Raw genomic sequence first — 14389 nt, forward strand, 5'->3', positions numbered from 1 at the left:
AAGTTGTGAAGATCTTGGATATTGAAGTATGTTACTATTGTTATATTAATTACATATGGTTCTTACTTCAAGCCTTTGCATTAATCATCATTTCATAACATCATATAACATAATTCACATTTCAAAAGCTAAGGCATGTGAACAAATTTAGAAAGGAAAAGATAGAGTTGAGAAAAGGCTTAGACTAAAAATATCAACAAAACAGACGCTAATTGAGTTATATTCATCAAAACATTTTAGCCTTTTTAAAGGTCAAGTATAAGAGAAAGAAACCATAACTGAACAAGAAATTCAAACTGAGAACTAATGCCACTAACAACATGTAAAGAAGGAAAACTAACAATAACTGTATGCAAATTTAAAATCCTAAATAAGTATTCCTAGTATGCAAGTTAATTCTAACACACCTCCTTAAGATTTAATTTGGTGACACCTAAATTAGATCTCATACATATAAACTAATCATTTGACAAACTCTTAGTCATGATATCAACATATTGCTCATTTAAATGTGTTGCATGCTTGAAGAGCTTATGATTTAATGTCGAGGTGAGCACTTTAAGGTATGTATGCTAAGCCATGTATGTAGACGACCATATGTGTTGGTCCCGATAATATGTGCTAGAGGGGGGTGAATAGCACAAATCGACTTTTGACAAAATGAAGAACTAATTTTCAAAACAAAGAAAGTAAAAACAGAGTATACAATGCACAGCAATTTATAGTGGTTCGGTCTAAGACCTACATCCACTACCTTGATTGTTCAACCAAGAATTTTTAAACCAAATCACTAAAAATAGTGGAATTCACAAGCTTCCACCAAGCTTTTGCAATGACTTTTCGTAGGCTCAGCCACAACCTTTAGTAATGGTTTTTCACGAGATCAACCAAAACCCAAAGTGGTTTTTCAAGACTCAACCACAACCTTTAGCAATGGTTTTTCATGGGATCAACCAAAACCCAAAGTGGTTTTTCAAGGCTTAACCACAACCTTTTACACTAGTTTTTTACGGGCTAAACTAAAACCCAAAGTGGTTTTTCTAAGGCTCAACCACAACCTACAACAATCAAGTTATCCCAAGCTTGAATAACCCCTCAGAGTGACTTCCTCACTCTAAGAATACAAGAAAGGTAGTAAAAGAAAGTACCTATGATCACTGATTGATCTGAGTGGTACAAGATTGAGTGCTAAATACAAATGCAAAGAGTAGGCGTTTAAGTGCAAACAAGTGCAGTGAAGCTTTTCTGGTTTTTCAACTTTCTATAGCTCAAATATTTTTCAAGGCTTCTAAAAACTTGTTTCTAATTGTTGAAAGACCCTTTTATACTTGGAGATGCAACTCTGATGGCAGTTTGACAGTTTATGGCCGTTGAAAACAGTTAAGGATGAGTTCTAGCCGTTAATCTGTCTTGTAATACTCTTGTTCAAATTGCAAACAAAGAGCTCTTAGTCGACTGACTTGGTCGACTAAGTTGGTTCTGTTTCAGGTTGCAGATTCTGGCAAAGAGCAGTTAGTCGACTGACTTGGTCGACTATGTCGATTCTGTTTCTCAAACTTTTCAGCCCGCCATTCCTTCAATTTGAAGCTTGGTCAACCAATATTCTTCCTTATTTCACCAATAGGCTTCTTCCTTATTAGATAGTTACATCTTGTTGTTTTTATTCCTCTTTTTCTTTTGATAAACTCTTTGAGGAGTTAAATGATTAATTCATATATAAATTTTCCTGCACACTCAAGTAAAGATATTAGACACACATAAATGAGAATGTTTTATTATTATCAAAAATTAATGGAGCCAACAATATGGTGGGCTGCTTCATATGATAAATTAAACTATTAAGGGGTTGTGTTGATAACGTTATTGAAAGAGTAAGGTGACGATGATTATACCACCTTAGTATGCTACTAGCCAGAGATATGTAGCGTAGTATGGCTGCCATGATTATGATAGGCCATGATTATGATAGACCATGATTTATAGGTGATGTATGACCTGTCCTCATTATGTATTTGCATGAGATATATGATATGCATGCATGATTAAAGGATATGTGTAGCAACTATCCCCGCACATTTACAACTGTTTTATGCTCCCACTCACAGAGTACTAGTATGACTCACCCATTTCAATTGTATTGTGTAGATAAATAGACATCGAGGATTGGGTGACTTAGCATTGTCAACGTCAGACTTGCAATTTTGACAAGTGGTATGTTATTCGCTGACAATGAACACTCCACTGCGTCACAATCTAAGTTATAGGTATGTACGCTTCTGCAATATAGACAAAGTATGTCATAAAGGAAATATGTAGGCACGAAGTTGCCTTCTATTATGTAATGAAATGTTAAACGATTAAATGAACTAGCCAACGTATGGTTATGTGCATGTTATATTTAAGTTCTGAATGTTATTATGAGCCGAGGGGCTAATGTTGAATATTAAGATTAGATTTTAATGAAATGATGTTGGCCACGATGTCTTGTGATTATGAATTTTGATTAACAGGACTTAATTATGAAGGCTTCCTCGAGTCTTGTGGGCTTGTCTACCTGGTTCATGCGTGCTGGTCACAAACTCTCGGATTTGGGTCATGACAATCCCTTGAGGAAACTGTGAAAATAAATCAATCAACTAAATCAACATGAATCAATAGAGCCATTGTGGTTGAAATTTGACGACATTGATCTCTTGGTTGATTACCATCGATCGTTGCTTGGCCCTAACCAAACCCATATACATAAATGCAAGTTTTCTCCAACCCTTCAATTGCTTGAGACCAAACTTGCAGATTAAACTCCAATTGAAAGAATGATTCCTCACCATACTTCTACATTATCGAAGAACTATTGCTTTCCCACAACTAGTTAAAAACAATTATCATTCACATAATTGAGTAAGGAAAAAATTAATATCTAAAGTAACCTTTGTCAAGATTTAAAGTATAAATAAATCCAAGTTCATGTACATTAACAACTTTTGACTTGTTGTCAACAAAATCATCGCGTTATGCATGCAATTGAACACTTCAAAAAATGTGACAGGTCATTCTAACTAAGTTGTTTGCATTTATTTACAATACTACTCAACAAACAAACCAAAACGCATCGAGAAGAAATAACCAAAAATTCATTGAAGCAAAACAAAATGCATCAATTACTAATTCTCGATAAAAATTTCGTTGAAAATCCTTCTCAATTTTAAATATCAAAACTGATAGAACTATTATCGAAAATCTGTCAATAATGATAAATGTAAAGTATTTTTTACAAAATAAAATTGCTGAAAATGATTTTTTATTTTTCAACCTGTTTTAAGAAATTTTTTATTTTTAAACCCTAATATAGAGGAAACTTCCATTGAAATTCCATCAATAATAGTACATGGGAGTATTACCAATAAAAATTTATCGAATAACTTTCGTCAAAACTTGTGGCATCAATTTTTTTGATTTGGAGCTACAATTTTACCCAAGGATTTTGATAAATAAATTTTCGTAAAAAAATATCTCTAACAAAAAAAATTTATTTGCTGAAAATCGAAATCGGTCAATAGTTGATAGCATTATGGACAGATTTTTTGAATAAAAAAATTACATCCGAATAATCCTATTTTCTTAGAATGAATCTTTCAACATCTAAAGCTATCTCTTGACTATTGGAATTAAATTCCATTGGTAAAATCGCACAAATTCACATAACGTCAAACTAGTGGAGTTTAATTTTCATTGTCATCCCTAATGTCTTACATGCCATTGACCAGAGAGGCATGTAACTTTCAATATAACTTGGCCATGCATATCTTTCCCTCCACGTGGCTAAAATCTATACTATAAAAATGTTTAAATTACTATTTGTTTTATTTATATATTTTAAGGTTAAACAATTTGACCAAAAATAGACTACTCCAATTGATATCTAAGACAAGATAAAAATGTTGAGATTACTTCCATTACTGGATAATAATATGATAGGTCATTGATAAAAGATTGAACCCCGCCCGTAACACAGTCACCGATGATCCAATCCTCCGTCTTTTGCTCTATATGTTGTTTCCGATCAGCTCTTGTTGAGTTTGATCTAACAGTTCATCTTCTTTTCCAGTTGAGTGGGAATTTCGTCTTGGACTTATCCTAATAATGAAGAGATTTATCCTCTTTAATGAAAAGAAAAGAAGAGAAAAAGAGCATAGAAACCGATGAAAAAGTATTCACATCAAGTTTGACAAATGACAATCTACCAAAATGGGCATATTTTGATCTCGTAGAGCACAACAAAAACGCAGCAAATAGTTTAAAAACAGCTTTTAAAAGACAAAACAAAACCAAACCATGGGAAAACAAAAGCCTCGTGATGAGCTGACTTTAACTAGTACCAACTGACTATGAAAAAATAAGTTTCCCTCTGCAGAACAATGAGAAAACCCCCGCAACTACTATCGAAGTTGACCTCCAATTGGCCAATAATAGCCAATCATGGGGACGCGCTTTTTTTTTTTTTTTGTGAAGTTTTCTTACAGGTCAATTTGTGGGTTGAGGTTGCAGTAAAAGGTTGCTGTCTGCATAAAAACATCCCCTCACTCTTATCTCCCTTTTAGATTTTTCTTTTCTTATTTGTAGCACATTTCCGTTTCAGTTACATTTCATCCCCATCCCATTTTCCTCGTTTAAGTACAAAGGTAGGGTTCCTCTACAAACCATTCGAGCGAAACGTGTCTTCCCTTTGTTAAGTCCTTTCTAAAAGGCTTGAACTTGATCAGTTCTTTGCCCAAAAAGCCAAAAAAAAGGGTGTATTTTTTTATCTGGGTATTTCATATTCTGATTCTTTAAGGAGTATCTGGAATTGGGTTTTGCAGATTTTGGTTCCTAGAGATAAATTTGGAATCGGGTACTTTTTATTGAAGATAATTCTATGAGGTAGTGGAGATTCTGGAGATTGCAGATGTTTATTCTATGGGAATTTGGCTGTGAAGGATAGGAATCTTTATTTATTTGTTTTTTTTTTCTATGAGAAGAGTTTGTAATTCATTGTTGTATGGTTGTGTGTGTTTGTTGGGTTCTTTCTTGAAAATCACGAGTTCATTTACTAAGCCATAAAACAGTCACATCCTGATTATTTTCTATTAGTAGTTTCAGAGAAAGTTTTTGGTTTTTGTTAGCTCTTCTTTGTGATTTGTCTAAATTGAAAAGAAGTGTCAACAGGAATCCTTCTCTCAATCCATTTAAGGAAGTGAGATATTGACCGTTACAACTTCTCTCAGATGTAAGTGGAAGGGCTTTATTGTTGGTTGTTATTGGTTTGGTAGATGTTTAGGAGATATTCGGCAAAAATAAGCCTTGTTCCTCTCTTTTTTCTCACGTTATCTATTTTGCAAGTTTTGGATGGTTTAAGGATTAGGACTTAGGAGTGCTTTTGTCATGTTCCATTTTTTAAGTTAAGTTACATTTTAGGCCTTGAGAACAAACTTGTTTTCAGAAAGCTGTTTTTGGTCATCAATGAGATTTCTAAGCCTTGTGGGAAACTCTTTTGGATGTTCTGCATCTGGGGAACGCTTAGTTTCTGCAGCAAGAGATGGTGATCTTCAAGAAGCCAAGGCTTTATTGGAATACAATCCAAGGCTTGCAAGGTATTCTACTTTTGGAGTTCGCAATTCTCCTCTCCATTACTCTGCTGCTCAGGGACACCAGGAGGTATTCAATAGCTTAAATTCAAACCAACAAACATTTCTTGCGAATTAATCATAATGGTGATTGATTTTGTGTTGCGTATTTATATCAGATTGTCTCACTCTTGCTTGAGTCTGGAGTTGATATTAATCTCAGGAACTATCGGGGTCAGGTAATTTAATTTTGTTTTCTTCCTTAAATTTGTATTTTTTCTCGTCCACTATTTGATTACTGATTTCAGTTTATTTATAACTTAAACACCTAAAGTTGCAGACGAGTTATTATTCATCTGACTTTTGGGTTTGTTGCAGACTTATTTTAATTTAGGTTTTATGGGTTACTATTGTTTGTTCTAAGTTGTTTTTTTTTTAAACTGTGATGAACAGACTGCTCTGATGCAAGCTTGTCAATATGGCCACTGGGAGGTTGTTCAGACCCTGATTCTTTTTGGAGCCAATGTAAGACATCTACTTGCAAGTTTAGTGTCCTCTATTGCAACAGATCTATATAGTTTACAAACTTGAGTGGAATAGGATTATTGATAAGTTAAGTTGTGCTGAAATGGTTTACAGATTCACAGAGCTGATTATCTTAATGGGGGTACTGCACTCCACCTGGCTGCCTTGAATGGTCATTCCCGGTGCATAAGGCTCCTCCTTTCAGATTATATTCCTAGCATCCCCAATTGTTGGAATATATTAAGGAAGAGATCAAAAAATAAAGAATCTATCGCAGAACTTGATGAGTGGTAAATTTATATCAATCCTTTTTATTTTTTTTGCTATCTACTCTTCTGTTTTGATTCATTCTTGTTTCACCGTGATCTTCCAGTGCTCTCCGTGAGGTCATCAATAGACCTGCTGATGGAGGCGTCACTGCACTTCATATGGCAGCATTGAATGGACATGTTGACAGTGTTCAGTTGCTCCTGGATTTGGGGGCTTCTGTTACTGAGGTAACTATGGAAGATGGGACAACAATTGATCTAATAGGTAATTCACATGTTCTATTTACCAATTTAACTAATGGTCCTTACTTGTTTCACAGTCTAATGATTTTGCTGCTAATTGCAATTGAGCATGAACGGCAAAATCATTTTGACTGGCAGTTAAAATCCACATTTCTCCATGTTTATGAGTTCCTCTTCTCTTCTCCTTGTTAGTTTTCTTTGTTCGATAATTAACACTTCAGTTGCTCTTCTTTTTCATTTTGCCCTTCCTGTTTTCTGAGCTGCCATTCCATGCCAAAATTATAATATCTGGGCGGATTTCCTTTATATTGGTACACTTCTTCTGCCTAGCTGCCAGGAAATTGTACATAAATACTGTCAGCAGTTAATTTTACGTCCCTTAACTCCCTTGCCCGACCCCCATCCTTTTAGATGGTCACATAGAGCATTTTGATTTATAGGTACATAATTATGATAACTTTAAATACTATTTGAGTAGTAAGTCTTCTGCTGTGCATTCTTAGTTTCTCCTTTTGTGTTTTTGGATTTTGATCTTGTCACCTTGCAGGTGCAGGAAGCACTGCTCTTCATTATGCTGCTTGTGGTGGAAATGCACAATGTTGTCAGGTATGTTTTTAGTCTCTGCAGCATCATAGCCACGCAAAACATGTGGGAAAAGGAACAAGAAAACAACTCAATCATGTATCAGTACCATTCATGCTGAAGATTCCAATTTCTAATTTTGATTTATGGTTCTTCAGATTTTGATTGCCAGGGGTGCTAGTGTTACTGCTACAAATGCAAATGGGTATGTTCTGTGACTTATTATGTTTAAATGTTTTGATTCATTTGGTACTTTTATTTTTGTGTTACTTTTAGCAATGATTTTTTCATTTAATAAAATGGTTAAGTTACATTTTGAAGCTAAAAGTTTGAATTTTGGCTTCTGCTAAAATGCTTAAGTAACTAGCAATATGTTTCTGCTTCTTAAAAGTTAGAATAAAACTTATGCAAAAGTTCTGCCTTGATAAGAGTAGCTATTATGAGGTGCAAAGCCTTTAAAGCACAAGCTGTTATCGGTTTGCCTTCTTGATTGGAAATTTTGAGCATGTAATGAAATCAACTGCAATTTTGAACAGTCTTTAAAAGATAGACTGAAGGTTTTACCCAGTTTAATTTTGTTTCTTCCTGCTCTCTCTCCCCCTCTCATTCCTCCTTAAGAAATTTCTTTCATTTTTCCATCTTTATAATTTCTCTTTCTGACCTGTGGACCAATTGTATGCCTTTAAGGGTTAAAAAGATATTAGAATTAGAAGAAGCAAGACTAAGACAGTAGGTCAGAAAAATGCTAACCAGAAGACTAAAAAAATTTACCCAAGCCTAGTGAAACTTGCCATGTGGTGGAGTTTTGCTCCATGGTTTGCAACTACAGCAGCTATATTGACGAAGGATGCATTTTGATTAAGGAGGCAGAGGATCTATGTTTCATCATGTGTGATTATGCTTGTTAAACATGTTTTATTGTTGAAATTACTCCTGATAGTGTACATGTTTTGTCTGTGGTCACCATTTTTCATGTTTTAGGGTAATGCTATACTGCCATTTAAAAAGGAAGGTATGATGATGTATTTAATCTGAGCTAGTATAAGATTTACTTTTGTAACATTTAACAGTTCACACTGTCATCTTGTGGCTACACCATATCACCTATGGCATGGTAGGAATTTTTCATATATTTTGACGAAAATGGCAGTTCAGTGGCAACTTTGGTTAATAAAAAGCACAAATCCTAATGTACAATTAACCTTTGGAACATAATTAGTGAGATGCCTCGATGTCACATTATTGTTTGCCGCCTCATGAAAGTCATTGAGATATCCTTTCGTTTTATATGTTGTTGTTACTCTCTGAACCCTGTCTTGATAATGTTTAAATTTCACTTATTATTGTTTTCAATTATCACTTAAAGGTGGACTGCTTTAATGGTTGCCCGTTCCTGGCGTAAAAATTGGCTTGACGAAATTCTTAGCACTCAGCCTGAAAGCCAGTCACAAGTTCTTCCCTCACCCTTTCTATCTCTTCCCCTTATGAGCATTGTTAAAATTGCTAGGTGAGTGAAAGTTGCACCATCTCTTCTTAATTTACATTGTTGTATCAATCTCTAAGCCATGAAATTTTGGATAACCTTATAGAAACTATTTGATTTTGCATGTGATGTGTTGATCTATGAACTTCTGTCATATTTGTAGAACTGCATGTTTGTTTATTTTCTAGCTCGTTAGGTAGGAGTACTCATTCTTAGTCAGAAATAGTGACCAAGGTATTTGCTATCTGGCAATCACTTAAATTACACAGCCATCAATTGGTGTATGTTCTTGGCTTCCTTTATTTCTGGTAGGCAGGAGTTTTACTTCCATGGAAACTGTCAGCGTTCTAGACTGAGCTGGCAGGAGTCTGCTTCTGGGCATTATGTTAAGTGTTAACACCATAATGTTTCTTTGGGAGAGATATATGCAGATGGATTATAATAGTGAGGTGGAAGGGAGGTACAGGATGATGCTTGGTTATGGACGCATGATAAGAGTTGGGGAAACAAACTTAAGCCAGATGCACTTGGAATCTATACTTTAAATCATACCTGCTCAACCAAGTGCATTAACATTCTCGAATTATGTAACCAGTAACTCATTTCTGGAGAATATCTTCTGCCAGTACTGGAATTTTCTCTGTGATTCAGGTCAGCCAATAGGGTTTTTTAGATTAGATTCTATAGGGTACATGCATTAGCTAAACCAGCTTGACATTATCTAGAAGACTTTATGCTTCTGCTCTGAAGATTTTAAGTCACTGACTGTAAAAGCAGCTCTGAGATTATCTACTAGGCTGCAACAATTTCCAATTCCTCTTACTGAATCAACTTCTTCCATGAAACTTTAGAACAAAATGATGCTGATTGTCTATTTTAACCTCATGTAAAGATGTGTTTCCTTCACTTGATTTATTTACTCCCTGCCAGTTTCCCTTTCCCTTTCGATTTTCAAGCCATCTAGGACCCAACGTGATCAACAAACGTACAAGATTAGGAGCAAGGCTTCAGCATCTGTCTTCCCAAAGTTAGCTGACAAATAATCCATCATTTCACAGTGATTGGCTAGTTTCATTTTGCTTTATTGTCCAGTAACTTACAAAAGAAAGAAAAAGAGGAACAAAAGAAACGTTTGTCAAGTTTCATTGTGGTCTATTTTCTAGTTTACTTCTATTGAGTATTATGCAATATTAAATTATTGTTTCATTAGCAAGAGTGTAAAGTTTGAGTTCAAAACGTTGTGTTACAATTCAGAGGATTTAAAGTGTTACATGTATTTGAATCTTTTTTATGCAGAAAGGAGTGAATAGATAACTTCTAAACTTTGCAATATCAAAATTTTTTTGTTTTATCTCAAAGTACTATTTAATTCCTTAATCAGGAGAGAAACTAGCTAGATTTTGGTTGTTGTCTTCTTTAGATCTTGCATTAGTTGGGTTTAGGTTTGCATCAAGTTTTTATTCACTTTTTTTTCCTCATTTGTTGTACATATTTTACTTCTAATTTAAAATAACTTTGTTACGGATCACTTAGTGGCATGTCATTAAAAGATTTCTTTTTGATGGTGCCATACTCTCATAGTGACATGGCATTTTTAAGTCCATCTCGCATATTTCTTTTCAGATAGTCTACATATGGCATCATTTGATTGTTTAAAAACCACATAATCATTTAAAAAAATGAGTAAAATTACAAAAATAAAAATACTCTGTAGTTAAAGACGGATTAAATTTACTCAGTGATATTTGAAAATCAACACTTAACCATCCTGATGATTGCTTTATTATCTTATATGTTAACTCCATTCTCGTTTTCTTCTTTTTGCCATTACCTTTTTTTTCTTATTTTCCAATGGCCTTTTTTCTTCTTTTTCTATTTATCTTTTTCCTTTCTTGTTTTTCTCTTTATCCGATTCCAGAGTGCATCTCTCTCTAAACAACCACATCTTTTTCTCTCATAGTTTTGTTCATCCATTCTTCCTTATTCTGGCTTCTTGGTTTCCTTTCTTTGTGTCTCACTCATCAAAATCCAAAAACAATGGAAAGTAGAATGGCATCCACTTGAAAGAAAAAAACAATTGGTCATCCATCATCTCCATAAACTGTTTACTGCACTACCAACAAATCTGAAATTCAGCAAACACCATTACCTTTACAAGTTGTAAACTCACAAGCCAACAATCATACCCACACCTAAACACTTTTATGAAACAACCAAATATTTCTCAAAACGTGCAATTGCATGAAATTGATTAGAGTTTTTTGGAGCAACTTTTGAAATTGAAGAAATGAAGTTCTGGAGTGAGAAAGGCTTGGTTAAGGGATGAAGAAAGAACAAAAAGAAAAAAGAAGAAAAGAAAGGAAGAAAGGAGGGATGAATGGGGGAGGGTACAGCTGAAACCTGTGGAAGTCGAGCTTCGTTAAAATCAATCCTAAGCCATTAAAGGATTTTTAATTTTTCCTTTTCTTTTGTTGAAATCCTTGAAAGATCAAGGAGAGATAAATCCTATCAATTGAGAGGGAGAAAGAGTTTAGAACTCTGGTAATGAGGAAAACAGAAGGGAAAAGAAACAGAAAAAGTAGGCCATTTGGCACAACATAAAATAGGTAGCTAAAGAAAAAATCATAGAGTGGTTAAGGGTAAGTTTTTAAACCTCAAGAGACAAATTTTATCAATATCAAACCACAAGGTGGGATTTTGTAATTTACCCTTAACAAAAGCCACATAATCACTCCTAACTTATGGTGTTAGTCAAATGAGCACATTGAACGGAAGGAAAGATAGGTCATTTATCAAGTTTAATAAATCAAAAAACTTTGTGTTGAGGTCCAAAATTAAACATCAGGTCCTAGTTCAAGAGCCATTTCTGTAGTTATCCCTTCTTAGCTTATATATATTGCTATATGTTAATAACATGTCTGAGTAGTACCACACTGCACAAATTTATATGTTCACATTATGCAACCTGTTTTTGATTGTGTCTAGCTATGCTGTTGAACTGTGATCTCTATCTTGGAAAAGAACAAGAATTTTTCGTATGAAGCTGATGCACAAAAGCATTGAAATAAATAACTAAATATTGCTCCGCCGTGCAATTAATAAGAGAATAAAACAGCATTGGATAAAGACATAATAATGTATTCATCCTTGTTCTTTTCAAACTTTTGTTGTAATAATTGGTTATACATTCATAGAATCATAAGCACAGGCTAACTGATATGTGTATGGACATGCATTTGTAAGTATATGCAGGCAATGAACATGTATTTATGAGTATGATGGCTACTAGATGTCACCATCAATTTTTCTGTTAAAACACGTAGTTGCATATCAGATGAACAAACCTTTTCTCCCTTCTTTGTCTTATGAAGAGAATGTGGATGGAGGACTGGTGATTCCTTACCCTCATGCCAAGATCCATGTGCTGTATGTCTGGAGAGGAAGTGCACAGTAGCTGCAGAAGGTAACTTTAATTTATCTTTAAATGTAACAAATCTTGCTAGAATATATTTATTTCTGTTTAAGCGGCTAGGATCAGTGTAGTCTATGGGATTTATGCATTGATATCGATATTATTGGTAAGGATTATGTTATGTTAACTATGATTATTTTTGTATTGCTGTATCAGACTATTGTTTTATTTATCATCCATATTGCACCAGGGTGATGAAGAGATAAAATCTTTCACCAAAGTTTTAATATTAAAATAACATATTATTACTCATATGATATTCATTCATGAGTCTCACAGACACATACATTTGGCATAAGGTAGGCTCATTCTTGTTAGTAGTGAGGTTGAGATGAAATAAGTGACAATTTTAGCAGTGTGCAGCTTTAATGTTGCAATTGTAATGGTATGGATTTGAAGTGAGTTTCAGCCACATAGGTTTAGTGAAGTGGTGTTAGTTTTGTTTTTGAGAAGTAGCAGTGGCAGTTATGATACTGATACTAACAAACATGTTCAGTGGAACTGAGGAATAGAGATGGAATAGGACAAAGACATATTTATGCTATAAGGCAATTTGTGTATTGTTTATATTTGATATTAAGATTTATGATTTTCTTTTGTGAACATTCTTGACCCGTTATTCTGAATTAGTGACATATAGCATGAATCATGTCAGTTTTGAGCCATGTGTATATTGGGTTGTAAGTGCTAATAATACTAGGCAATCCCCCCTTTATTTTTCGTGTGGATTTTGATCCATATATGCATACTTTATGAAAGTCAAAATTCATATCTTTATCATATCTACACCCTCAATTTTTCATGATGTAGTGTGGGAACTTTTGTTTGCCGTTGATGTTTATGGTATATACGGGACCAAATGTAGATGAAATCGGGATTGTAATTATATTTTCCATGATGCAGGTTGTGATCATGAGTTCTGTACACAATGTGCCTTATACCTCTGTTCTACAAATAATACCTCAAATGTTGCTCAAGGTCCAACTGGCTCGATTGCCTGTCCTCTTTGCCGGCATGGGATAGTATCATTTGTCAAGCTCCCAGGAACAAAACCAACAATTAAGGCAGTTGCCAGAACAAGTTTGTCCCTTTCTTTCTGCACATGTTCTAGTGAGATACCAGAGTCAACTTCAATGACAACCCCGCTTTGCAAGCCTGAGGTCCATTGCACACGAATTTCTCCCCTTGGATCTTCGTTTCGCAACCTAAGCTGCCAGAGTTTCCCATCAATGAAAATACACTCTAGCCTTTGCATGGGAGCCCCAAATACTAGTCCTTCTTTAGTTCCCTGCCCTGCTGACCGGAATTTGCAAAACCACTTGGTTAGGTGCTCAAGGTCGGGCTTAAGGCGGTCAGCTTCAGAGGGCCGAAGGTCATGGTTCTCAGCACTTAATCAATGTGTAACTACAGCCAGTGGATGCTGATATTTTTGTTATCTTTTTTTTTTTTCCCATTCTTTTTCTATCCCATATCGTGGGTGTTTTTCCTTTAATTTTGCCCATAATTGTAATTGAAATTTCTTGTTGATAATGATTGCTGGTGGTGTAAATGGCAAAGATGTGTTTTACCAGTTACTGTAAAACGAATCCATGGGATTAAGCTTTTACATCCCCATGTTTTTTATCCAATGGTTCTTGTCTAGATACTGAAGCTGAACTGTTCATCAGATAAATTCTCTAGTACGCTCAACATGAGTTATGATCTCTTATTCTCTTTGATTTCCTGATTGCCAAGAAAGATGAAAAGAAGAGGACAGAACTCTTAACTCTATTTCAGAAGTGAAGAATTAAGCAGGAGTGCAGGAGCGATACTGCTGAAATGTTATGGTTGTTTTCAAGAGTAAGTAGACTAATTAATAGTCGAGACTCTGAGGTAGCATTTATCCAATTTGCAGGGAGCAGGATTAAAGAAGAGTCATCTGTACCGGCCGACTTTTCTGTTTGTTTGATGCTTTTATGGACAAAGGGCTTTCTACAGGTAGCTTGTCACGTTTATTACTGTTTTTACAAAGTTTGTTTACAAGGGTTATGCTTAATAATCCTAAATTTTTTACTCTTTGAATTGTTCCAAACTTCAGCAAAATCAGGACCATTAATTATTCCTTCAACTAGGTTTAAATTACTTTGTTATAGCTTTTAAGAATTGCATACCAAAATTCGTAAATGTCATTAAAATATAACCATCTAAAGGAATAGTTGCCTAACTCTGACCACAT

The 14389-nt window shown here is 34.7% G+C and overlaps 1 protein-coding gene across 3 annotated transcripts; it reads left to right on the forward strand.

Annotated features, from left to right (window-relative positions):
* LOC18589102 (E3 ubiquitin-protein ligase XBAT32) lies at positions 4348 to 13865 on the forward strand. 3 transcript variants are annotated; one of them, XM_018127952.1, is made up of 11 exons: positions 4349 to 5263; positions 5477 to 5691; positions 5780 to 5839; positions 6054 to 6125; positions 6240 to 6415; positions 6499 to 6659; positions 7185 to 7243; positions 7378 to 7424; positions 8586 to 8726; positions 12074 to 12165; positions 13078 to 13865. In XM_018127952.1, the coding sequence occupies exons 2-11, from the start codon at positions 5497 to 5499 to the stop codon at positions 13596 to 13598; spliced, it is 1524 nt and encodes a 507-aa protein (XP_017983441.1). In that variant the 5' UTR covers positions 4349 to 5263; positions 5477 to 5496; the 3' UTR covers positions 13599 to 13865. The 3 variants fall into 3 exon arrangements, with proteins under 3 accessions (XP_017983442.1, XP_017983441.1, XP_007013988.1); XM_018127953.1 differs by having other exon boundaries at positions 4348 to 5691; positions 7191 to 7243; XM_007013926.2 differs by having other exon boundaries at positions 4349 to 5691.

Source organism: Theobroma cacao, chromosome 9, assembly GCF_000208745.1.
Source record: "Theobroma cacao cultivar B97-61/B2 chromosome 9, Criollo_cocoa_genome_V2, whole genome shotgun sequence".
In the NCBI taxonomy this organism is placed as follows: Eukaryota; Viridiplantae; Streptophyta; class Magnoliopsida; order Malvales; family Malvaceae; genus Theobroma; species Theobroma cacao.

Bases quoted from the DNA above. Each gene is read 5' to 3' on its own strand.
- LOC18589102 (XM_007013926.2), top strand. From the start codon at position 5,497: ATGAGATTTCTAAGCCTTGTGGGAAACTCTTTTGGATGTTCTGCATCT. The intron at 6,416-6,498 runs GTAAATTTATAT...GTGATCTTCCAG, and splicing joins ATCGCAGAACTTGATGAGTG to TGCTCTCCGTGAGGTCATCA. The intron at 6,660-7,184 runs GTAATTCACATG...GTCACCTTGCAG, and splicing joins GACAACAATTGATCTAATAG to GTGCAGGAAGCACTGCTCTT.